Source organism: Prionailurus bengalensis, chromosome A3 (assembly GCF_016509475.1).
Source record: "Prionailurus bengalensis isolate Pbe53 chromosome A3, Fcat_Pben_1.1_paternal_pri, whole genome shotgun sequence".
In the NCBI taxonomy this organism is placed as follows: domain Eukaryota; kingdom Metazoa; phylum Chordata; class Mammalia; order Carnivora; family Felidae; genus Prionailurus; species Prionailurus bengalensis.
In genome coordinates, this window is record NC_057354.1 from 21783756 (window position 1) to 21809444 (window position 25689).

Here is a 25689-nt window from a genome sequence, read left to right on the forward strand (position 1 = left end):
AGTGACCTTGGGCGAGTCACTGGCCGTCTCTGAACCTCAGTATTCTCCTCTCTCCAACCCCAGCCTTGCATGAATAGTGTCAACCTTGGTGAGTGAACACTGGCAAGGGGTTTGGTAGCACCTACAGCACATAGTAGGCAGCTCATAAATGCTAGCTCCTCGCTCCCCCCACCCCACCCCCCCCCGCCGCCACCTCTGCTGTGCTTATGGCAATGAGCTAACCCTTTCTGATAAGGAAAATTCAAAATAGTTGCCATTAACGGAATACCTACTAGGGGCGAACACTGGCCACCACCCTCCCAGCCTCTCAGTCCCTTGTGCCTCCCTAAGAGGCATGCTCCATTCACTCCCCCATTCGATCCTCATGCCTTTAAAAGGCCCTCTGCGAAATGGGCTGAGTGCAGGTAGCAGGGAGATGGGAAGCGAGACAGATGTCCTTGCGGACCCACCTGACCACGGGCTCTCCCTGTGACAAGTCCCGGGTGGTGGGGGGGGAAGGCGTCAGCCTGGCGGCTGGGCTGCGCTCGGACTGAGCTGGAGAGGGGAGCAACCGCCAAGCGGTTGGGGTCCGTGGGCTCCTCCGGAGGAGCCCCCCACTTCCAGCCTCCCATCCCCACCTGCAGGCACCGAGACCCCTCCCTAACCCGGCCACATTTCCTGAATCAGCCGAGGACATGCGGAGCCCAGGAATAATGAAACGATCAGGCTCCAATCTGCTAAACAGCAATTTCTGGGCTTTTTCAGCACACACAGCTTTTATCAAATTGGTATTCTCCTCCTGAACACAAATGGCTTATTAGACATGACCCACTTATTCGCCGCGTCTCACTATCATTAATAACAGTTTCTTTTTGTGATTAAGTGAGTGGCTCCAAACCCTTCCTGTGGTGGCGGGCACTTGGCCCGGCAGAGGGGCCGCCGTGGGGGCTCCTCGGCATCCACTACTTGGTGACTTTGAACCTGGCAATGTTGGGAGAAGGCAGTCTGGCCCCTGCAGAGCAGCCTGGCTTCCTTGTTTCTTGAGGGACAGAAGGAGCCCCACAGGGGGCTGACCCACTTGCCCAGAACTGCACAGGGGGGTCAGTGAGAGAAGCCAGGGCCCCCAGCAGTCAGTGCTGTGTCCTTTCTGTCTAGCCCCTCCTCTGGGCCTTAGCGGGACCTGTCCAGGGTTCAGAGGTGACATTCCAGCTCGCATGGCAGAGTTGTGCCCCTGAGCACGCCCGGCACCAGGGGGCAGGAAGAGACTACCACACAAAGGGCAGACCCTCAGGACCTCAGGAATGACAGAGTAGCACCCAAATCTTTGAGGTCTGATGCTCCAGGGACAGGATGACCATAAACCTCAGAGCCCCAGTCCTCGTATCTCTCGGGACTGCAAATGCAGGAAAACCCTTCCTTGGAAAACCTCCTAGTATAAGTTCTAACTGTGCCAAGGAACTGAGCATCGCGAGGAGGGGAGAGGAAGGAGGGATTCCCAGTTTCCTTTAAATGGGAGGGGATCTGACGGGGAGATGAATGTCCTGGAAAAAGCTCTGTCTTTGCCCGACAGACCCTGTGGCCAGTCCCAGCTCAACCGCTCACTCACTGTGTGACCTTGGGCAAGTCCCTTCACCTCTCTGAGCCTTGGTTTCCCCATCTGTAAACTGAGGATCAACATAAGCCTTCCCCTATTTCCCAGCGCTCCGGCCAGGTCAGTAGAGATTCGATGGAGGACGTGAAGGGTGCGCAGATGATACACAGAGCAGTTCTATCAAACGTGGTAAGGCAGAAGGTGCAGGGAATCATGGTTCCCCAAAAGCAGAGACCCTGAGAAGGGCTTTGGAAGCGCCCGTGCCCCTGGGAACAATCCCACTCATGCATCAGGCCCCAGCAAAGCCTCCTCTGAGTACCTACTCCCCCCGCCTCACTCCTTCCTTCGGAATAAATCACACAGTTCTCTGCTCTTTGTGCAGACCTCCCCACCGGCCCTGGGCATACAGTGCCCAGCACTGGTGCTGCAGCCGCCCCCACTGGACTGGGAAGGGATGGATGGAAGAAGCGTCTCCATTTTCATTTATGCTCCGGTCCCCATTCCGGAGCCTGGCTCACAGGGGCAGGGGAACCCCCCCCCCCCGGGGAACCCTCCCCCCCCCAGCTACCAGCCTCAGATGTTACAACTCCACTGCCAACTTGGGCTCCTTTGGGGCTAAAAGGAGCTTCCCAGACTCAGGCAACCAGTGTGGGGTTGCTTGCTTGCTCCCCAGCTCCCGTGGTGGCTGAGTTGATTTCCCACCTTTCAATCCTCAGGGCCGAGGCTGAGGATGGGGGGGTGCCCTACAGAAGGATGGCGGGGGGCTTTCCACCCACCCCCAGAGACAAGACAGAAGCACCTAGCATCCCTCTTCCCCGTCCACGCCTGTGGGTGGAAGCAGCAATCCCAACTATTCCAGTGTGTTTGAGGGGCTCCCAGCAAGCCTCCGACCCCGACCCTGCAGGGGCAGCTGCAGCTCGGGTCTACCAGTTCTCAAGACGCGGGGTCTTCTGTGCCCAGGACCTTTCCCAGTGATCCAAGGGGCAGATGAGGAGTAAGAGGGGATGAGGGCAGCTACAGGGTTAAACCTACAAAAGGGAAAGGCAGATGGGCAGAGAGGAGTGGGCGAGCAAAGTGTGTTCACAAGTGTGTGTGTGTGTGTGTGTGTGTGTGTGTGTGTGTCTGCAGGCAGAAGGGCAGGCAAGAGTTGTGCAGAGTGCGTGCGCCTGGGTGCCAGCTGGCAGGGTGTGAGTCCCCCAACCGTGGTGCCGGTGTGTGTGTGCAGCGGGCATAAGTGTGAGTGGTTATGAGTGAGGAGGGGGATCCGAGCAGGCGGCTGGAGATGCGTGAGGGCAGGAGTTGTGAGTGTGGGAACAGTGAGTGTGCCCCTGGCTGCGCATACGTGTGGTCCTGGCGGTGTGTGTATCGGCGCGAGCGTGCTGGGGAGGAGGGGGCTCTCGGCTACAGCGGGATCGATCCGGGTTGCACGCGGGGTGCCCCTTCCTCTGCAGGGGCGGCCGGGGTGCCAGGGCGGGTCCGTGGACCCGGCAGGGGGCGCCACGGGACTCCCGCCGGGGCCGACGCGGGTTCCAGCCCGGGGACGGCCAAGTTGGAGCGGCGCGGCCCGGGGTGGGGTTTGGTGGGGAAGTCCGCGGGGGCGGCGACCGAACTCACCGTGGCCGGAGACGTGGTTATCCCAGGGCGCGTGGCCGGCGGGCCGCGTGGCGCCTCCGAGTTGCAGGAAAAGTGCCAGGTAGTGGAGGGCGCCCAGCGCCGCGGCGAGCGGGGCCCCCATGGTGCGCGCTCGGGCCGGGGCGCCGCCGCCTCACATCGGGGCTCAGGAGACCGCAGACCCCGCGCCCGCCGTTCCCTGCCGGATGCGGCCTGGCTGCCCAGCTCCGGCCGCTGCCTCTCGCTCGCCGAAGCTGGCCGGGCCCCGGCCCCAGCCCTCGCCCGGCTCCGGTCCAGCCCCGGGTGCGGGTAGCGAGCGCACGCCCAGCCGGCCGCCTCCGACTGCGGGACTCTTCCCTTCCGCGGAAGGCCACTCCGCTCGGCGCCGGCGCCGCCGCACCCCCTCCCTCCCACTCCCTCCCGCCCGCCCAGAGGAGGCGGCGGCGGAGGGATCTGCCGCTTGATTTATCATCAAAGTTTTGCCCAGGCTGGGATTTTTAAAGCGGTACCCGCAACGTCCCCCCACCCGAGAGTGCAAACGGGCGGCGGGATGGGGTGGAGGCAACCACCCCAGGGACCCAGTTCCCGCAAAGCATAACACAACTGGCTTCAAAACCTGAAATACTATCCAGCGGGATGAGGAGAAAAACCCATCCACCTGCCGCCAGACTCAGCGCGCTCCGAGGGACTCCCAACTTTGCTAGCAGGGCGGTGCCAGGGTCAGGGGGGCGGTGGCGGTGGGGGTGGAGGTGAGGGTGAGGTAGGGCAGGAATCTGGGCTGAGGCACAGGGGACCTCGTGATAGCCCTGCCGCAGCTTTTTAGCTCCCTGCGTGATCATGTCCGGATGTCTATCCCTGTCTGAGCCTCAAAGGTTTCATCCGAGAAATGGGAATAGTAGCTACCTCCAGGGGTCGTGGTGAGGATTCATGAAAAATCGTGAACGTAAAAGCTCTTAACATAATGCCGTCCTCACGGTAGGATCTGAATAGTTATTACTATTGTTACTCTCTGTGTCTCAGTTTTCCTGCCTGCCTAATGGGAGTGATGCGAGCCAGTTGCTGGAGCTCCTAGCTCCAAGATGCTGGGCCCTACGCGGTGGATTGGATCGCCCCCTTCTGGACTGTAAGTCTCCCTTCCTCGGACCGATGGGCCTAGATGGAATGTTGGAGGGGCGGGCAGGTAACAAAGCCACTCCCATTCCCAAGACCAGGAATCCAAGGAGATCCTCCGGTTCCGTCCCTGACGGGTATACTGGGGCTGTTGGGATAGACCTTCAGTACAGACACGAGGGCAGACAGGTGGCCTCATTTAAAGGAAGAGGAAGCACATTAAATCAGAGACATAGCTTCTCCGAGGTCCCACGGAGAGTCTGAGGCAAGGGACTCTGATCCCAGGGCAGGGTTCCTTCCTGCTCTCACCCCTTGTCCTTCCCGAAGCCTCGTTCCCGACATGGTCCTGTCCGCCGCAGTTTCAGCACCACGGAGTAGGACAGCGTCAACCCCGACCCCCATCTTTTTTGGCCCCAAGGACCTAGCTGGGCGGGCTCTTAGATTCGAGGATTCAACACCGGGGACGGACCTTCCGGTTTCCCCTCCCGCTCCGCCGCCCGCCGAATGGGAGTGAGCACTGCAGAAAGCCCACTCCCCTTTCCACAGACTACAGATGAGTCCAGAATTGTGGACAGAGCCCCAACTTTGAGAATGAGATTAGAGCCCGAGTGACAGCTCCCCACCCATCTTTACTCTGCCCTCGCATCCCTCTTTCCAGTATTATGGCGGGCAGCACGCTGGATGGGGCCTGTGGTCGCTAGCAAGAATCCAGTTCATTCAAAATTATGGACAGTCCCCCGAAGCCCCCAATTACAGATGCTGTGTTTCAGCCCAGCTTGACAGCCCCCGCAGGACGCTGCCTTCAGCACCGCGGACAGATCCCCGCCCTCGTCCCAATTCCTTTCCGCCCACATTCACTAGTGGAAGGGGTTGGTTTTGTCTGATTAACTCACTTCTTTTCACTTCCTTCCCACACAGAGATGGTACTTAGGCTATCTGGGATGGCCAGGCATCTTGGACTCTACAAAAGCGTCTTCTCGTTCATTAACTCGAGCCTCACTTCCAAAGAAATGGACTCCATTGCCCCTCTTACAAAGATGAAGAAACAGAATCTTTGAGATCACACAGCAGCACCAAGACTGAAACCCAGACTCTTTCAGTTCCAGCCTGAGGCCTCTCCAAGACAATGTGGTGGTAGAACCGGGGCTCACACCCAGGGCTTTCTCCTCTTAACCCACAGATTGCAGGCAGCGGGGCACAGGCAAAGGGTCAGGGAGTGAGCAGATTAGAAGAGAGAAAACAAGAGATTCCACTTGGGGGCTGCAAAGGAAGGAGGTCAGGGTGGGACAGCGGCACTCTGCTGTTCTGCCACTAACCCACTGCCTGACCTTCAGGAAGCATTTCTCCTCCTAGTCTGGAACAGGGTTAAACACAGTGACCTCTAAATCTCCTTCAAGAGCAGACCTCCGGGGATTGTATGAGTTTGAAAAGGCTTATGCTGTGAAGGTTCTGTCCAAAATTCTTCCAATGGCCTTGTTTCTTACAGAAATCCCAACTTGTCTTGTGTGCATTCAAGGTCCCAGCCTCCCCTCCTGCACATGCCCTCTGTCCAAGTACCATTTCCATCATGTTCTCTCCCTAAACATGCCTGAACTTGGTCACGTCCTTTCCCTTCCCAGTGCTTCCCCCTCCTCCCGCATGCCTTCCCCTCTTTCTAGCAGAGTCCCCCATTGACCAAGTTCCAGTCTGAGCCCCCCACAGGAAGGAAAGACTTTTGCCAGTCCCCAAGCCACTGTTGGTCCATCACTGTGTACCCAGAACTGTGCTAAGAACTTTAATCATCCCCCTTAATCTTCAGAACAACCAGGCCCCATAGAGTCGAATAGTGTGGTTGTAAGTACGGATAGTAGCTTTGCATCCTGCCACTTGCTATGTGACCTTAGACACGTTACTTAGCCTTTCTGTGCCTGAACTTCCTCATCTGTAAAATAAAGATTATAATATCACCATCGCAAGATTATTGTGAGGGCTAAATGAAAAACACTACAAAGCCCTTAGAACAGTGCCTGGAACGTAGTAAATACGTAATACATGTTGGCTACTATTATTATCATCTATTGATATTATTTACAGACAAAAAATAGATGCTCAGAGAGGTTAAGTGTCTTGTCCAATGTCACACAGCAAGGCAGTTGTAGAGACATGATATATTTGATTCTAGAGCCCATGCTCTTAGGCACAATAACGAAGCACATCTAGTTAAACCACCCTCTCTGCAACTCAGGAAACTAAGACCCAGAGAGGGTAAGTGACTCCTTCAGGGTCACACAGCCAACCATGACAGAACCAGAGCCAGGCCCTCTGTCTCCCAGCTCAGGGCTCCCCCAAGATACTGTCCTATTTGTACTTCTTGCAGCACCTAAATTGCTCTTTACAAATCACATTCCCATCCGTGATGTCGTACAATTTATGCAACAAACCCTGAGGCCAGCATGATCACCTTCCTTCTTCTGGAGATAAGCAAACGGAAGCTCAGAGACGTGAAGTGACAGGCACAAGGTTGCACAGGGAGGCGGGGCCGAAGCTGGATGTGAAGGGAAGAATCCCCAGCCCGTATACCTCCCCTGTGTAATACTGTCTTTCCTGCTTCATGGATCCAGTGTCAGCTGTGGGCACAGGCACTGTGGATGCTAAAAGCCTGGTGGAGGCAGGAGGTAACTGAAGATTATGCCAGAAAATAGTCTCTAGGAATTCACTAGGGTGGGAGCACTCGGGGAATGCTCTAGGAGGGAGTAAACGTTCCATCCCTGGAGGCAATTAAACAAGCATCCAGCGGTCACGTGGATGCCAGGAGGCAAATATCACCGCTATTCCCATCACCCAAGTGAGACTCGGAAGGTGAGCATCACGTCAGGTCTTGCAGGTGGGCAAGACGATCTTCTTAAGGTCCTCCCCCCCCCCCCCCCGAAGCGAGACATCTCGCACGGCCTCCTGCCTCTGACCTGAGCTCCCTGGAGAGTCCCCACCCTCCCCTTGACTCAGGGAGGCCACCCTCCCTCCCCTTTGAGAGGTGTCACTTGTGCACCATGGCTCTGTCAGTGGTAACAGCCGTAAGATTTGTCCTTTTAATCCAGAATCAATAACAAATTTCATTTAAAAATAAATTAAACCAGGCATTGGAAATCATTCACCGTGTGGGCCAGGGCCCTATATAGCGCCGTCTAAATGGCTTCCTTTCTCTCATCTATCAATGCCAAGAGGGGGGAAATACCTAAGCTGCCTGATTCATGGAGAAACTACTTAAATGTATCAGCCCCTAACAATGAGCAATGGTGAGCCCGGAGTTGCGCCTTTTAACACACCAATAACATGTGGAGCACGGCTTCATGAGAGCTTATCAGAGACCCCACGGTCACCGGCTTTGAGGGAGCCCATTTATAAGGGGGAACAATGGTTTCAGTATGTAGTCGCCTAATTTCCAGAATGCATTACTGAGCTCAGAGGAGCAATGGAATTCTATTAAACTCTTATCTGCCATGGGAGGGTATGAAACCGGCGGGGAAATCCAGACTTGGCATAGACATGCCCAGCAAGTCCCAGGGCTGACCCCAGGAGGTGGGTGAACAAACCTAGAGGAAGAGGGGGGTGCAGGTGGGGCCCCGGATGTGTGAAAATATGTGCGTTAATGGAGCTCCGGTTTCCAGCGATTACGTTTACATCGGCGAATAAAACTTGGCAATAAAACATCGGAGCTGCGTCTCAGACAGCATTTCCTTTTACAGCCCGGTGTATTTCACTCATTATAACAGGAGGCAAGGAGCTTCAGGTGTCCCCATTTCTCCCCCTTTAATTAAATTTCCTAAATTACTGCCCAAGATTTGGATAAAGCGAAAGACTTACGGCTCCGCTAATCGCCATCACAAGCTCCCGCCCCTCACTGTGGTGGCCCTGACTGTACCGGGTTCCAATATTATCAAAGCGAAATTCTGTGAGCACTGCCTGCCTGGGCTCTGGTTTATAAAAGGGGATGGAGCCTCAGGAGAGAAATGGGCCCTGGCCCAGGCTCAGGAAAGAGGTCTGTTCCAGGATTGGCTTTTCCATCACCTTGCTGTGTGACCTTGGGCAAGTTACTCCCCCTCTCTGAGCCTCACAAGTTTCCCCCCCGCCCCGCCTCCTTTCCCTAAACATCCATCTTGAGGCTCTTAGAACTGATTTGGGGCTGGGGTACCCCTTGAATACACAGCAGGGATGACTTGGGGAGCACTGAAAAATATTAATGCTGAGGCCTCACCCCAGAGATTCTGACACAATCGGTCTGGGGGTGAGGCCTAGGTATTAGGCTTTTGAAAAATTCCCCTGGTGATCCCCGTGCCCAGCTAGACACAAAGCTATGAGACGTTAGCGGACTAACATCTCTGAGGAGTATGGTTGTGCCTGCAGAGGCCCAGGCCCCACCCCACCTGTTCCCAGAACAGGTGTCTGGGAATCTGCTGCCCCACAAAGCACCCCGGTCTGTCTCATGCAGGCACCCAGTGGGCCACAGTGAGGACTCCGGCAGGGTGAAAGGACAGGGGCTCTTCCTCTCCTGTCCCTTGAATTGGGCCCCGCCAGCCTCTTGGGCCGAGGAAGCCGCCTGTCCCAGCTCTCAGCCGGTGGGCCGCACAGGGAGCCAAATGGCGACTCCCACCCAGGTCTGGAGCGCTCCTCTCTTCAGACGATGCTTTAATCCACTCCCCCACAAGCAAAGCAGGAGCCAGGAGTGGCCTCTACAGTCAGGCCACATCCCTGTCGTGTGAGCCTCCAGGTTCTGATGCCTCTGTCCACGTGCCCCACCCCTGATGCAGACCCAGGTTCCCAGCTGCACAGATCCAGAACCTTCAGGGGCAGGTCAGCCAGCCAGCCAGCCCCGGGCCCTGCCAGGCTGAGCAGCCTCATGAAGACCCACGGGGCCCCTCGGAGGTTTTTCTTCTGGATTCCAGCCTGGGTGAGCCGCGTAGCGTGAAGACATCCTCTAAAACCCAGATTTAAAATAACACCGTTTTCTAATGGAGAAGGGTCCTAAGGATCAACCTGCATTGCTCCCATTATATGGTCAGGGGGACTGAGGCCTGGAGAGGGGTGGTGACAAGCCTAAGATCTCACAGGGAGGAAATGGCTGAGCCGGGCCAAGGACCCAGGTTTCCTGACTCCAGGAGGAGTCACGTCATTGCCTAAGGGCATCTCTCTGAGTTCCAAAGAACCCTTGCATTTTAACCTCAAATTTTAACCCAAGCCTGTAAACTGTGCTCTACCAAGGCCCGTAAGATGTACATGTGGTGTGCATCTGTGTCGTCCCAGCAAGGAGCCTAGTGATAATCTCCATCAAAGGCAATTAATTGCATCAGAGAGGCGGGGTTCCTCGGGCCCTTCACCCTGCAAACCGGGTGCTTATTAAACACAACAGGACAGCAGAGTCAATTCAAGACTCTGCCAATTCAAGACTCTGCTTGTAGCAGTGTTTCTGAAAATCCTGAAATGACTTTAATGGCATGGTTAACTCCAGTCTAAATATTCCGTGGCTGTGACTAATTAGCTAGACCAACCCTCTCCAATAGAAATCAAATGCAAGCTGCATGTGTATTTTTAAATTTTCTAGTAGCCACACACACACACACACACACGTAAAGAGAAACAGGTGAAATCAGTTTAATAACATGTACATACTAAAAATACCGTCACTTCAACACATAATCAATATAAAACATGGTTCGTATGATATTTTCCATTTCTGTTTCGTACCAAGGCATCAGAATCTGGTGTGTATTTTGTACACGGCACCTCTCAATTTGGGTGACAAGGTTTCCAACACAGATCTTCAGAGACCCCGGCTAATGTTCTCACGGAAGCAGATTCTTTTTAAAACCAGAACTGTAACATTACACCAAAGGAATGGCACTCGAATGGTGAAATTTCACGCAAGGACGGAGGTGGGCACAAGACATGACCAACTTGACCCAGACTGCTGGGCCTGGGTCAGAGCAGAGGGGTCTTCCCAGGGGTCCCTGCTGGAGTAGAAGCCCCAGCGGGCACCCTGGGTCTCTTGTATTCATGATCTATGGGCAGAATCTGGATGGAGATGCTGGTTAGTTGTGTTTCAACACTCGCCGAGGCCAGTACATCCTGCCACGGCAGCTCAAGGAGGGGATAAATTCCTCTCTAATCCGGCAACATCTCCAGCTGTGATCCTGAAGGCAGCACAGCATCTGGGGGCTTTCGGAGCCTCCCCACCCCCCAGGGGAAAGCAGCCTTCCAGGAGCAAAGCCCATGACCCGGGGGCTGAAGCTCTCCCACCCCTCACGAGAAACCAGACTAAGAACGGCAGGCCCCTTCGGAGGGAAGAGAGTTTCCAGAGCTGCGTGCATGTTTCCATTTTTTGGACCGTCCAGCCTTCCATCCACCCATCCATCCATCTGTCCGTCCAACAGTGGTCATCCATCCAGGATTTGCTCTTTTCTAGAGCAGTGGTGAGAGCTTGCCCATCGGGCCCAAACCCTAATCCACGGGATCCCGAGCAAGTCTCCTCGCCTCTCTGAGCCTCAGTTTACTCGTCTGAGAGATGGGTACTCCCTCTCCCCTAACCCCAGGGCTGTCCGCAAGAGCACGGGACATAGAATCCTGGCACCCATTTAACAAGCAGGCACAGTGCTGGCTTTCAGCAGATCGTCTCACTGAAACAGCCCCGGATGGGGGACCAATGATTCTCCCTGTCTTACGACGGGCAAGCGGAGACTGGAGAGGTCAGGGAACTTGGCCAGAGATGCACATTTGTTCGTTCTTGCTCACTTCCACCTGCACTCACTGCGCTTTTCTCCCCACGCTTCTGTCCATGCCTTTCCCCAAATACGGCCCGCCCCAAACTCCGGCAGGTCTGGCCCTGGCTGGGCACCCATGTTCACGCACGTGCGCGTGACCGTGCGGCGCAGAGGGATCGCTGGCCTCGCTTGAAGCCGGACGGAGGCGGGCTTGAACCTGGTCCCGCCCCATCCCTGCTGTGTGGTCCTCGGAAACCTACTCAACCATTCTGAGCTTCAGTTTCCTCACCTCTAACGTGGAGATTACGATCCCTGTCTTACTGGGTTTCACAAAACTAAGTCAGAGATGCGTGAGAGATCCTTGTTCAGCCCCTGGCACACAGGAGAGGCTCAGTAAATGTTAGCCATCAATTGTCTTCACTTCCTCTAGGATAATCTATGGATCCCATCTTACTGCACTACCTCATGGTACAGGTAGAAAAACTGGGGCCCAGGGAAGGACAGACTCCGGAGGCCACACATCCCAGGGACAGGCATCCATAGGCCTGGGTCCTGGGGCCACACCCCTTCCATCATAGCCCTTCACCCTGTGTCCCACTGGGCAGTCTCAGCCAGAGGAACCAGAAGCCCCAGCGTTGACGGGGGTGGAGCTGGAAGGCTCATGCCCCCAAGGAGGCCACCCCTGGCCAAAGGTCAGGTGTGTGACCTTTGGGCCCCAGCTCAGCCTTGGCCTCAGCATCTCCCTGCTCCTGCCTCCCTGGTCCCTGGAGTCTGAAAGCCAGGAGCTAGCCAGGTAGTTTCTAGAGTCGTCATTGCTTCCTCCGGTGCTCCTGTTCCCCCTCAACTGGGTGGGGTGTGCGAGGCCCCACTGCCCTCTGAGCAGGGGCTCTCTCCCAACCCTACTCCACCTCACGAGGTGGGAAGGCCCAGCTGATCGTCGAAGAGGCAGCTGGCTGACTGCCCTGAGTGCATGCTGTGGTCTGGGTTTGGATCCCGACTCTACCTCCTCTGGGTTGTGTGACCCGGAGCCCTTCCCACTCTGAGCCTCTGTGTCCTCATCTGTAACATGGGAATAAAAACCGAGTTTATCCCAAAGCGTTGTTGTACGAGTTAAACACCCACCACACACCGACGCATGGCAGGCACAGGCTCAGGAATGGCAGAAGTGAATCATTTGCCACCCTCTGGCTATGGCCCAACTTCCTGGGTGACTGGTCTGATTCAGTGGATGTTCCCCGGGTGGACTCCGATTCAGGTCTGGAGAAGTCGGAGGCGTGAAGGAAGCTGAGAGTCAGAGTGGGCCTTGAGGCTTCCAGCTCCACTGACAACAGTAGGGCCGAGGCCATTGGCCAGGCCGTGTGCCCACTGGTAGCATTAACAGGGGCATATAGTCTAGAACAAGGGAGGAGATGGTTTGCCCTGCTCTGCTCTCTCCAGCTCCAGTCTGCCGTGTCCCTGCCCCAGACTCCTCTGCCTCTTTTAGGAGGGACGCTGACCCGCTGACCAGGGAAGGGCGCATCGGGATGGGACGGGCCTGCAGACTGCACACGGTCAGCATCGGGAGGACTGACACATCTGGTTGTGGCCCTCACCAGCCCTAACCCAGGCGTCGCCCTGTCCACGGCACCCCTCCTCTTGAGCGGCCCCTCACACCCAACCTGCCTCCCCCCCAAGTTCGGCTCGTCCCCTCAAGTCTTGCCCTGCTCTAGGCTTCCCTGTCTCAGGCGTGCCCCACCCCCAGCCCCCACCCATCCTGCGCCCAGAGATCGAATCCGTCCCTAAGCCCTGCCCACCGAACATCTCCCACCATCCAAGCTCTCCATGCTGGCGGGTGGGCGCCCATCTCTCACCAGCTTCCTGTGTCCCCTGTGCCCACCCACACCCCACCAGAAAGGAGCGCTTTTCCAAATGCAAATCCCATCATCCTCCCCCACTTAGAGCCCTAGATGGTTTCAACTGCTTAGAATAAAATCCAAACAGCTTCCTCATGTGACCTCGCCTCCCACTAGCTCCCCCTCACTCTTGCTTCCAGCCATTTGGCCTTCTGGCGGTTTCTGGAATGCACCACGCCCCCTCTCACCACACTTCCCTCCGCCTGGAACCTGCTGGCACCTCTTCCAGAGCTCTGCTCCGTGCCAGTTCCTGGAGGGGCCGACCCCCCAGGGCTCTCCCAGCCCCTCGCCCTCTCCTTTGCAGCCACAGTGACCGGGCTGTGAGCACCGCCCGGGGAACATCGGATCTTCCTCGTTTCCACATCCTCTAAGACCGGCACATAGTAGGGCCACAGAAATCTCGCTGAATGAAGAAGGGAGGGAAATAGTGGATGGATGGATGAAGATCTGTAGTGGCCTGGGGAGTAGAGGATGTGGGTACCGGCGGGGCTTGATGGCTGTATTTCAGACATGGGGGAGTGCGGGCCCTGCCGTGACGTCAGGTCCCCGTGTCACTGGTGTTTCGGTCCCCCTCTGGGCCTCAGTTTCCCCAGGAGAATGAGGGCATGGCGCGAGGCCTCGAAGGCTCCCCTCCCCTGCTCCGGGGGTCTCTGTGTGGGGATGTGAAGGAGGGAGGCAGGTGGCAGAGCCCTGGAAGTAGTTAGACTAGGTCCACGCAAGGACAAACGTTCCCCCAGCCAGAGCTGTCCTGCCGCCGGCAGGCTGCCTTGGGAGAAAGTGAGCTCCCCACCGCTGGAGGCGTGTAAGCAGGGGTGCCATCGGGGAGGAGCTGCCTGGGCAGCTGGACCCATGACTGGGCACCCAGCCTGGAATTCAGAAAGGCACAGGCTCCAGAGGTCAGTCTCAGCTCTGTTCTTATTAGCTGTGTGACCTCGGGCAAGTTGCTTCAGCTCTCTGAATCTCTCAGGGTGCCTAATCCAGAAAATGGAGGAACAGCAAGGTTTTGAGAAGATGCGCAGGGCCTGGAGCCACGTCTGTGTCTGACAAGCACCAGCACCTTGCCCAGCCCGGCCTGCGAGCCAGGGTAGAAGTTCTGGCCAAACACAGGGCAGGTTGGCTGCTTCGTCCCCAGAGTGCAACAAGCGCTTGGTCCCCAGGGGCAGGGTGCTGTGGGGTACTCACCCGGACCCTGGTGCCCGGGGCGTCCTGGCCTTGACCCCGGAGCCTAAGAGAAAGGGCAGCCTTGAGCAGGCCCCTCACCTTGCTGGGTGCCTCCCCCCACCCCGCCCAACATCCATGGGCCGGTGACTGTTTCCTCCTGCACCCCTCCTCCCTCACCTCCGTGCAGGGAGCCCCCACCTTTCCACGCCTCCCAATCACGGCAAACTGCCTCATCAATCATGTTCCCTCTAATTAACTTCTAATTTACCTCTTTAGTCAAATCTGTTTACAATCAGAGACAAGAAAACACGCAGCGGCTCGAGGTGCGGACGTGGGCACTGGCTCCGGGGACCGTGGAAGATCAATCAGCCCTTGACCCGGGGGTGGGAGCCGGGCTCCCCTCCCCTCCCCTTCCAGTGAGGGCTGAGGACTTTAAAGGGCAGGGGTGGGGGGTGCCACTTGGCCCAGTGCCCTGCCATCCAGCACCCCTTTCTGCCAGGCCACCCAGCCTCCTGCATGTTTCCTTGTCTCTGGTCTTGCCACCCCACGAGGTGGGCAGGCACCCTGCCACTTGCTGTGTGGCCCCCGAGAATGACTAGACAACCCTGTGCTTCTGTTTCCGTTTGCAAAGTCAGGGGTAAAATAACATCACCCTCCCTGCAGGCGGCAGTGAATACAAAAAGCGTCCCCATCAGTTACACCGAGCCAGCGGAAGGATCACAGGCTTTGTTTGTTTGGTTTTCGTTTCAATAGTTGGGACGTTTTACCTCTTTAAAAACTTGAACTCATCTCCAACTTACGGGAAAGTTGCAAGTACGTGATAAGCCAGCCCCTGCGAAGGTTTCAGTGTGCATCTTCTAAAATAAAGACGTGTTCTTACATAACCACAACACAGCCACCGGAAGCAGCAAAATCGGGTTGAAACCCCACTCCTGTCTAACCTCAGCCGGGCCCCGAGTTTAAATGCCGCTGCACCACTTACTGGCCGCGTGGCCTTGGCCAAGCCACATGACCCCTCCTCGGCCCAGTTTCTGTGCCTGTGAAGCGGGTGGTCGAGGTCATTGCACTAACTCCGCTGTGCACGGTTGCCTGTGTGAAGTCAGCGGCCAGGGCGTGGGAAGCAACACGGTGGAGGGATACGAGGTACTGTCCCTGTCCCCGCCGGGGGTGGAAAAGGAGGCCCAGGGCGGGCAGTGCGTATTCCAGGTCGCAAGGCATGGAGGCCGGAATCAGATTCCAAGGCCTCGAAGAGGCAGAGCCCCGAGTCATGGGTCGGTGTCACGTTCTCCATTCAGAGATGGACAACCTGGAACTCGGAAAGCCCAGGGACTTGTTTTTGGCTCCTTGGCCAATGCTGAGGGCCGAAACCAGTGGTGGAAAGACTAAAGCCGGGAGGAAGGTGAGGGGTAATGATTATTAATGGCCCACCAATAATACTAACAATAAATAATGAGCAAAGTCACCTTAGAAGAGGTCCCTCGTGGGGGTGGTGTGGGCGGAGCTGGGGGCGGGGAGGGGCCGGCAGGCAGGCGGGAAGGACGCCCCACACTGAGCGCATGGTGTGGAATGGAGGGACTCAGAGGAGCCTGTGAGCCCTCAGGTCACAGCCCCCTGCAGCGGAGAGCAAGGGGACACCTGCCAGCTCCAGGCTGGTCTCCACACAGCCCACCCCCTTCTGCTCCCACTCACTCGCCCACATACTCAGCCGTTGGTTCGGCCGGCTTGCACTCACCTGGAACGTTCCTCCAGCTCTGCCCTTGGCTGGCCCCCGCTCACTGTTCAAGTCTCAGCGCAAACATCCCCGAAAGAGGCCTTCCAGGGAGAACCATCCTAGGTCAAGAAGCCCCCCACTCCGCTCTCTAACTTGTTCTTTCTTCCATCCCCTTGTTTGTTTTCGTCACCTCACTTATTTCCATCCGAAGCGATGCCATTTAGTTCTCTTCCTCTAATTGGTCTGCCTTGCTCCGTGTCTGGGGCCCCCCACGCACGAGTTCCTCGAGAGCAGCGATCTCTGCTCTGTTCACGCCTGTCTCCGCGAGCCCAGAGTTAACACCGGGTGGGGGGATGCTCAATGAACACGGCAGAACGAATGCTGAATTCAGCCGGTCACTCGTGTCTCCCCTGGTGCCTGTCGACGTGGGGGACCTGGAGATTGAATCAGAGAGGTACCCCGTGCTCACCTGCTCACCATCCTGCTGAATCTAAAATCGCAGGGTCTCACGGTAGGGGGACGGCCAGGCCCAGGCCCCGCGCCTAGCACTGCCCCTGGACAGGACCTGCTGGGACAGCCCTCCAGCGGGGAAGCGGAGCCCAGTGTGGCTCCAGCCCAGCCCTGCCCCCTCTCACTGCCCCAACTGCCAACTGGCCAGGCTGGAGACCTGGAATGACACCTGTTCTCCACGGGCTCCAGCCCGCACGCCCTTTTGTCATGGAGCCCTGGCTGGCCGCCACGCGTCGGGGCGGGGGGCTCTGCCTGGCTCACTACAGCTGGGGAGCCCCATCCCGGGAGCACGGACCTTCCTCAAGAATCAGGAGATGCGTCCTGTCCTCCTGTCTGGAGGCCTCGGGGAGATGACAGCGTCTGGCGAAGGGGAGGGCACGCTGCTGCCTGCCGCACTGTTTGTTCATATTCCTATTTCCCTGCCCGTGTTTCTCGTTCCAGACTGTGTAATTAGGTGTCCAGGGGTGTCTCTGATTCTGTTCCGATAGAATTTGCCTTGTTTAATCGGTAACAGGATGGCTGCCTCTGACAGCTGTTTTTCCTAGGGAAAAAAAAAAGGCTGTTAGGGATGGGGTGAGTTGGGAGGCGGGCTGGTATTGGGCTCCTTGGCTTGAATTTGCCTTTGCCACAGACTTGGGGGGGTGACCCCAGGGCCCGTCACGTCCCCTTCCTGGGCCTCAGTTTTCCCATTTGTACAAGGGGAGTGGGACTTTGCGAACCCTCTGAATCCCGAGGGTCGGCCGGCCGGTCACCTGCAGTGGGGAGTGGGCGGAGCTCGTGGAAGATCATTCATGGATGCATTTCAATCCAAGGTGGCATTTTTATCACTGTGTTCTTAATTGTAATTGCCATTTAATTAGATTAATGATAATTAATAACGCTAATAATGTGCCGTCCTTTATTTGGGATGAGGACATTGCCAACTCACCGTCCGGAGGTGGGGCTGGGCTGTGCTGAGTCCCCATCCTCCCTCTGGTCCCCCCACCCCCTCCGCTGCGCTTTGTCTCCCTGATTACACGTGTGCCGCATGCTGGGTTGGGACGGCCTCTTGTCACAGTGGACATTAGACCGCTAAGTGCTCCAGAGGGTCAGGGACCAGGGCGGGCGTTCCCATCCCCTAGACCCAAACACAGAGAGGGACCGGCCCAGGGAGGACACTGATGCGGGCTGGACGGGAGGAGGGATGAGTGGTGGGTGGGTGGACAGGTGCTCACAGAGGTGGGCCAACGGATGAAGGAATGCCTTTGGTCTCTGGCCAGGCGAGGTGACCAAGCTAACTGACCCTCCCGGGGAGGCAATCCCCTCCCCAACCGAGTCCAACCCACTCTGACTCCGTAATAGCATTCAAATATGCCCTCTCCTCCCCGCCCTCGAGGCCAGAGCCCTGCTTGAAGCCACCACCAAGGCTTGCCTGGACCACAGCACCAGCCCCCTCTCCTGACCTTGCAGCCTCCTGACCTACCCCCTTCCATCCTTCACACACGAAACAGGAGGGGCTTTCAGACTCGTCCGTGCGACCTGCCTCTTAAAGGTTCAGAGTCCTTCCGGGACCCCTCTGGGCCTTCCAAACAGAGTACAAACGCTTGGCCTTGGCATTTGAGCATTCCCACTCTGACTCCTGCCCATGTCCCGGCCCCCTTTCTCTACTGCCTTCTCTCCTTCCTCCCCTGCCTACTCACCCAGCACTTGCTCAGTGTGCTTCCTCCCTCCGGGCCTTCGCCAGCCTCCTCCCTCTGCAACCTCCTCCCCTGGCCAACTCTCCGCCCCTCAAAAGCTCACCACCCTTCACGGTTCAGTTAAATGCCACCTCCTCCATGATGTCCTCCGTGATACCCCAGGAAGAAGGAACTGCTCAGCAATGCCCTGTGTGTGTGTGTGTGTGTGTGTGTCTGTGTGTGTGTCTTTGACAGTATCCTCTCTCCTGTCTGCCATGTGGACTCCCAGCACCCACAAGAATGTTGGGATAATGTTTTGCTGACCACTCTTGGGCTTCGAGGTCAAGACTCAGCTCTTACCCAGGATAGTTGTGTGACCATCCAGCCTCTTCCGGTTTCCAAGCCTTGGTTTTCTCATCTATAAAATGGGCGTGGCAGCCTGGCCTTCACAGGGTTGTAGTGACGATTGGATTTGGGTGTGTACGGCCCGCAGCTCAGAGCCGGGCTCTTTCCTGCCTCTGCCCCTCTGGTCGCCTCTCCTGGGAGTCCCTCCCATCTTCTTACCTGGTGAAGTTCCGCTTGTCTGTTCATCCCTGGGCCGTGGCCGCCTCCTCCCGGAAGCCGCAGGGACTCCCAAGACATAACTCAGTTCAGATGCTCCCAGAACCACCGCTCCCCACCCTGACTCACTTTTGTGTCTGTTGCTCTGACCACCATGGGCCCGGGCTAGGTGTCGGCCCCTCCAGTGGGCCACAAGGGACTTGAGAATAAGGACAGCACATCCTGCTGCATCCGTGGTGGCGTCTCCACCCATCCCCTCCCTCCCTCCTTGACTCAGTCATTATATTCCATGCACACTCCCTGTGATCGGTTCCCTCCTCTGCTTAAAACCCTCCAATGGCTTCCCACTGTGTGTGGAAGAAAGTCCAAATTCCTCACTGTGGCTAACGAGGCCTAGAATAGCCTGCCCCCTGCCCACCTCAGCCAGCTCATCTCCTCCTTCTCCCCACTCACAAGGCACCTGGCTGTTCTTTAAATATGTAAATCACACTCCTGCCCCAGGGCCTTTGCACTCGCCATTCCTTCTGCCTAGAATCCTATTCCCATTCCATTGGCAGCTGCTCTGCTTGTCCATCCCGTCTCAATTCCAGCATTACCTCCTCAGAAGGGTCTTCCCTGGCCATCCAGACCAGAGTAGCTACCCTTCCTTCCGGTCCCTCTTTTATTTTCTGCATGGCTCCCAGTGCCGTCTGGAGCCGCCTTGCTGGTTTGCAGGACAAGGAGCCTTGCTCGTTCTCTATCCCCACAGCCGCGCGTGGGGCCCGGGCACGTGGCAGGCGCTCAGAAAAGATTTGCTGAGGAGATGCTGCAGGGGCTCCCCGCTGGGTGTCGGCCCCCGTGCTGGGCACTCAGTGCAGAAATAGGGGGGAAAGCAGCCCCCTACCGTCAGGCCGCTCACAGGGCAGGGCTGGAGAAGAAGCCTCACGGGGGGGCCTAGAGAGTGCAGAGAGGGGCTGCACGAGGAAGGCGGGGGGGGGCTCACGGCTGAGGGCAGGGCGCGTGGGGTTCTCAGGACCTCTCTTGTCATGCTCTGGTCGACGAGGGGTGTATCTGCCTCTGTCTCTCCCAGGAGGCTGGGAGCCCCTGAGAACAGGACCTGTGCTCCTGCCCCCGGGGAGGGAGGCGTCTGGGCCCGGGCTAGAATCCTCAGAGCGGAGAGTGAGGCAGGTCACAGGGCAGGAACACACGGACAGAGGCCTGGGGCGAGGGAGCATCAGTGAGGCCGTAAGCAGTGGCTGCACAGTTGATCAGGTCCACCCCGGGGCACTTTGGTTCCACACCCCGGTCCCTTAGCGAGCGCCTGTTGTATGCGGGCACACTGCTCACTCTCTGCTCTTAAAGGACCTTGGTGCGGGCGTGTGCCGACGGAAGGACTGACGCCGTCCTGGGTTTGCGCATTCATTCTGGAAGGTATAACTAAAGACGAATCGGCCTACGGTCTAGTAAGAAAAGAAAAGGATGAGAAGATACGGAAACATAAGGATGTCAGCGATGATGGTTTGACCACTGGTCGGCACTTAATGGTTGGTCAAGCGCTTTCTACGAATCAGCTTGTCGCAGGTCTAGACGGCGAGCAGTATCGTAGAGCACCATCTCCCCATTTTATAGATGAGGAAAACGAGGCTCAGAGAGGTGTAGTGACTCACCCGGTTCACACAGCTGGGGAGGAGCAGGGCTGGGTTTGAACCCGGGAAGCCTGTCTCCAGCACCCATGCCCGGTGCTCACTGGTCCACGGGCCAGCCTGGTGAAGCTTTGCTTGTGCATCTTTCAATCTTGCTCAGTGACAGAGAGACGTCTGCTTGCAGCTGGTAAGAGCAGGAAGCTGTCCTCGGGCCTTGCTCCCAAGAGGGCTGGAGTGAGGTGAGGAGGGAAGGCAGCTGGCCCAGGACGTGTCCTGTCACGGCCACTTAATGAACTTAACTGATAACCGCGGGCTCAGGCAGGGTGCCAGCTGTGCCTGTCCATTTGGCCAGGCTTCCTGGCCTCGAACCATCTGCTGGGGGAGGGTGGCAGTGGGGCCAAGGGAGGGCCCTGAGGATCCCCAGTTGTTTGAGAGAATAGCAGGCAATCATGACACAGCTGTGTGACCTTGGACAACTTCTTTGACCTCTCTGTGCGTCCTTTTCTTGTTTGTAAACTAGAGGTGAGCATGGCAACGTTGGAAGATGCTACAGGGACGCAGCAAGATGCTGGGGACAGCGGCCTTCAGTTCAGAGACTCCCTGGGGCATAGTAGGCACTCAGGCAAATTTCCACCCCCTCCCTCTTTGGAAGGTCTCAAGAAAAACAATCCCAGACCCAGGACCCTTGAATAAAGCAGAAAAAGGCTGCCGTGGTAGGGTGGAGACAGACTCTCATCTGGCTGGCACTAACTGAGGGGGTGACCTTGATCCCACGGCTCTCTGGGCCTCAGTCTTCTCATCTGCAAAATGGTACGGTGCTGGTCTCCACATCACAGGAATGTAGCGGGGAGTCCGTGAAATGGTGCCCACCAAGCGATCGGTACAGAGCCAGGCATTCAGTTGGTGCTAAATAATGTTGCCGACACTACGGTGGTTCGGGAGGGCTGGATCTGCTGATCCCGCGTGACCTCAGGACAGTCACCTACATTCTCAGGGCCTCTGTTTTCTCATTTGTAAAACTATCTGACCCAAGGTCCGCTCCCTGCCTCCTCACACCCCCCCCCACCCCCCCGCCCCGCCCCGGCTCTGCTGTTCCTGGATGTCAGCAACTGTTGATTCCCGCCTCCTCTGAAGCCCATCTGATCTGTATCAGTGGGCAGGGGGCGAAGCCCCGGTAGCCGGGGGGAGGGGCTGAAGGCAGGGGTGGGAATTGTGTGTCTGATTCCCCAGGGGAGCGAGGCCCCCGGTTTCCAGTGGCCACATGGTCCGGCCCACGGCTGCTGCTTGGCTGTTCTCGCTGTGGGGCTGGGGCAGGAGGGGACCAGACTTCTCCGGGGCCCCAGCAAGGCCTGGGTCTGGGTTCTCCAGGGAGTGGGGCTGAGCGGGCCCCGAGTGGAGGCAGGGCCCGGGGGTGGGCGGGCAGGTTTATTGCAGCCATTCCTCTCCCCCTGCAGCGCCTGCTTTCTAATGAAATTTTACGGCAGGTGGAAATGATATGACTCCGCCAGCCCTAAAAGCACTTCTATTTATTCATTAAAGATATTTATATACTGAGCAGCTCTCTCTGCCGGCCCCACCTGACTCTGGTTGGGCCTGAAGTCGGTCCCAGCCCTCGGTGCTGGGCAAAGGCTCCTGGGGCAGGGGTCCCTCTCTGCACGGTGACCCGTTGCTCTGCCTCAGTGTGTCCCAGATCTCGTCTCTAACAGACCACTTCCTCCTGGTCCACGGCACCGGCACCGCCTCCCTGGGTGCCTGCACCAGCCTCCTCCTGGGGTCCCTGCTGACACGCTGTTGTTGTCCGCGAGCCCTCCACCAAGCAAAGGGATCTTTTCAAAATCAGATCACATTCCTTCTTTGCCAAAACTGCTCCGCGGTCCTCAGGGCTCTGCAAGATCTGGCCCCTGCCCACATCTCTGGCCCTCTCCCCCGGCAGCCCCTGCCTCACCCCTGGCTCCAGCCACCATGGCCTCCTCTGGCTATTCTCTGGAGAATGATGGTGCTCCCTCTGCCTCAAAACCTTTGCATCCGTGCCTCTGCTTAGACCCTCTTTCCAGCTCGCTCGGGCCACCGGGCTCCTTGATGGCGTTCAGAGCTTAGCTCAAAAGCACCTCATCAAAGAGGACTTCTCAGACCACCCAGTGGTCCCCATTGCTAGTCTGTGCGTGGTGTTTGCTCTTTCATAACACCCGGTACTCAGCCTGTGCATTTGTTTACGTGTTTAGTGTCTTCCGGTCTGTCCCACGAGGATGGGAGCTCCTTGAGGCCAGGGACTATGTCTGTCTTGTTCCCCACATAGTTTATGGTGGGTGTTTAGTCAATGATGGGGTGGGGAGGGGAGTGGCGAATGATCACCTGGGTACCCTGAGCTGGCCGCCGCTGTGGATTTCCACAGGCTGACGTCTCAGAGACCCTCTCATTCAGTTCTGGAATGAAGGAGAGCCGAGACTCCAAGAGGGGGAGGGGCCAGGCTCTTGTCTCATGGAGGCCGCACCAGGGGGCTCAACGTCCTGCCCTTCTGTTCCCGAGCATTTCCAGGAGCCGGAGCCAGGCTAGAGCCTTCCTCAGCTGTGGCCAGACCTTGGCCCTGGCTTCCGCAGACCCACCTCTGGTGGCTTTTCCCATCTGTTCCCTGGAGCTTCAGAGCAAAGCCGCTTGTCGGCAAAGCGTCTCTGGAGGCCTCCCACGGCCTTCCCGCTGCCTTAGACCCGGTGGCCTGGCTCATTGAGCAGCTACTACCACCGTATCTGGGGCCTGGGTACCCCCTGGAACAAACTTGCGAGGCCGGATCTTGCTGCAGGGGTCAGGGTCGGTTGGTTTCCCCAGCATCTGAGGACTGGGAGAGCCTGGAGGAAGTCGAGGAACAAGCTCTGTGACCGGACAGGAGCCCAAGCTCCCAGAAAGCACAAGGGAGCAACACGCACGTGGCTCAGCTGGGTTCTGCCACAGCCAGGAGCTCACTGAACCTGTGCCCTGCTGACCCCAGCCAGGGTCGTCGGGGCATCCCCAAAGTTCCCGTGTTTTATCCGGCCCCCGCCCCTTGGCCTGTGCACTTCCCTCTGCCTCGAATGACTTTCTACCTCTTGTGTTTTGAGACTCACGGCCATCCTAAGGCCCCCGTGGATGTCACTCAAGGTACAGATAATGGTGTAGTGCCCGGTCTTTCCTGATCCCTCCTGCCATGTTTGGGGCCCCGCTCTGTCCCTCACGTCTTTTGAAGCTCACCACTGCTTCCTTTGTGACGCCCTGTTGGGCGACCGTGGGGAGTTAACACTGCCTTTCAGCCTGGGGTGTGTGCCCCTCACGCCCCGCACGGGGCCCGGCACAGAGCAGGTGCGCAGCAGACATGCCCTGGGAGATAACTGGAAGGAGGCAGTGACACCTAACACGGGTTGGGGGGGTGGAGAGGGAGGGGTTCAAGCTCAGTGGACAGGTGGAGGCGGGTAGATGGGGAAGGTGAGCAAGGACCCTCACTATACAAGCTGCTTAAAGGCGGCTCCTCCTCCCCATTACTGCAGAGAGAAAGCCTAACCTTCCAGAAGTTTCTTGGACTTCCCTCTTCCCACGGTAGAGCAGCCAGGGCCACGTTCACACGGCTGCCCACCCCCAGCCGGCAGACCTGCGCTGGGGCCCCCACGCAGGCGAGCACTGCAGCACCTGTTCCGATGTGGGCGTGAGGGGCTCAGGGAGCAGGGCCCCTGCTCACCCTCTCTATGGAGAGGAAGAGAGAGAGAGAGGGAGAGCGAGAGGGAGAGCGAGATGGGGCTTCAGTCAGGAGACTTGTCAATGGGCGGCTTCTCTGGGGTTTCCTGCACAGCCGCGCTGAAGGCTTCTGCTTCCAGTGCATTCTGCGCGGACAGGGCGGCTTCCCAGCCACCCGCAGCCACCTCCCCAGCCCCGCTTGAGCCCCTTCTCTGCCAGTCGGTTGGGACACCGTGCGGCTCCGGGGTCAGGAGCGTGGGCCTCGGAACCAGCTTGCTTACGTTCCCGGCCCAGCTCTGTCACTTTGTGAGCCACTGACCCTGTCATTCCGGGTCTGTGAAATGAGGCTGATGATAAAAGTACCCCGCCCCCGAGGAACTGAGGGTTGGATGAGCTAATTCGAGCGAAGTACTGAGCTCATAGAAAGAGCCGGATGAGTATTAGCCGATACACGGCACACACGCGATAAATCCATTCTTCTGAAACACTAACTGACTTCGCTCGGAAGAGAAAGGCAGATGAAGACAACAAACACCGTTGCCGTCGGAGGGGCAGAGACACGAGGGCTGACGCTGCGTGGGGGAGGGTGCGGGGCGGCGCGCGCACACGCGAGCCACGGAGGGCGGGCGGCGTGGCGATACGCATCACGGTGGAAAATGCACATTCTGACTTAGCAATTCTGCTTGGGAATTTAAAGGCACACACGTGCGGAACCACGTTCTCTGCAAGGACGTCCACTGCAGCACTGTCTTAGCCAAAGATCGGAGACACCTAAACGTCCGTGCGCGTGGTTAAATTCGGCAGGGCCACGAGGGTGGCGGGGGGTGGGGGGGGGGTGCTGTGTGCTTTTGGTGGCTGCAGAGCGAAAAGCAAGGTGGAGGGCAGAGAACAGGCTATGCTACCCTCTGTATTAAGTACGTTCACTCACTTGAAAACACGTCCCCGAAAGGATATTCTAGCTATTTAGCAGGGGGTGGCCTCCGGGGAGGGGCGCTGGGGGCCAGGGGGTGCAGCTGGCTGATTCACACCCCGGATACCCTTACGGACCTTCTGAGGTTTATACCGAGGGCACGTGTCACCTTATCAAGGAAAAGGTGGCTGGAGATCACTTGCCTTTTCCTCAGCACAGAAAGACGGGAAGGCCCACCGCTGAGGCACCAACCACTTTGCGTGAGTACCAAGGAGGAAGGCAGTTTGAAAAATGTGGCTCTGCTCTTACCTCTACTGTCGGGTAAGGAAATCTAATCAAGAAGTTTTTGCCTTGAGGAAAGTGAGTCTCGTCTCCCTGTTGACACTACATTGATGCTCTTGGTAATGACAGAAGATGCCACCTGGGCACCGGCGCTGCTGTGGGGGTGACTGAAGGGTGGCTCCCAGCTTCCCTGACAAAGCACCTCCCCCCGCAGATAAAGAGGAATGTGGCCTGCATGCAAATCTCTTTAAATTAGACATGGCCCATCTTGCTGCCACTGAATTCAGGCGTGCTAACCACTAAAAGAGAGCAGCAAGCTGTGCAGGAAGAGGTACGTGAAATGCTCACTTCCGTCGTGAAGAAATTCTGGCTAATTTTGCTTAAGGGCTACCTTACTGCCATGTTTGGATAGGAAAGGGCGTTCTGTCCTGCTGGGACGCGAGGGGCTGGTACCACTCAGCTATGGGCGCAAGGACGGCCACGGGGAGCCTGGTCTGAAGGGAAGAGCTTGGAAGCCCCCACAGCCGGCAGACACAGAATCAAGTTCAGAACCGCAGGGCCAGGGTGGCCTTTACAGGAAGCCCGAGAAGTCCTTCCGGAGGGGTAGGGCTGCTTGGTGAGGCAGACAGGGTCTCAGGCTCAGCAGAGGGAAGAGGTAGGACCA

General features: G+C 57.5%; 1 protein-coding gene across 3 annotated transcripts in view; it reads right to left on the reverse strand.

Annotated features, from left to right (window-relative positions):
* The window catches only part of VSTM2L (V-set and transmembrane domain containing 2 like), a 37238-nt gene extending 33675 nt beyond the window's left edge, over window positions 1–3563 (reverse strand). Inside the window, exon 1 of one of the 3 annotated variants that reach the window (XM_043602401.1) lies at window positions 3185–3560. In XM_043602401.1, the coding sequence (XP_043458336.1) occupies window positions 3185–3305 (121 nt within the window). In that variant the 5' untranslated portion in view covers window positions 3306–3560. Of the gene's footprint in view, window positions 1–3181 lie in introns of all 3 variants that reach the window. The other 2 variants (XM_043602400.1, XM_043602402.1) reach the window with 2 other exon arrangements.
* Window positions 3564–25689: the final 22126 nt, after the last annotated feature.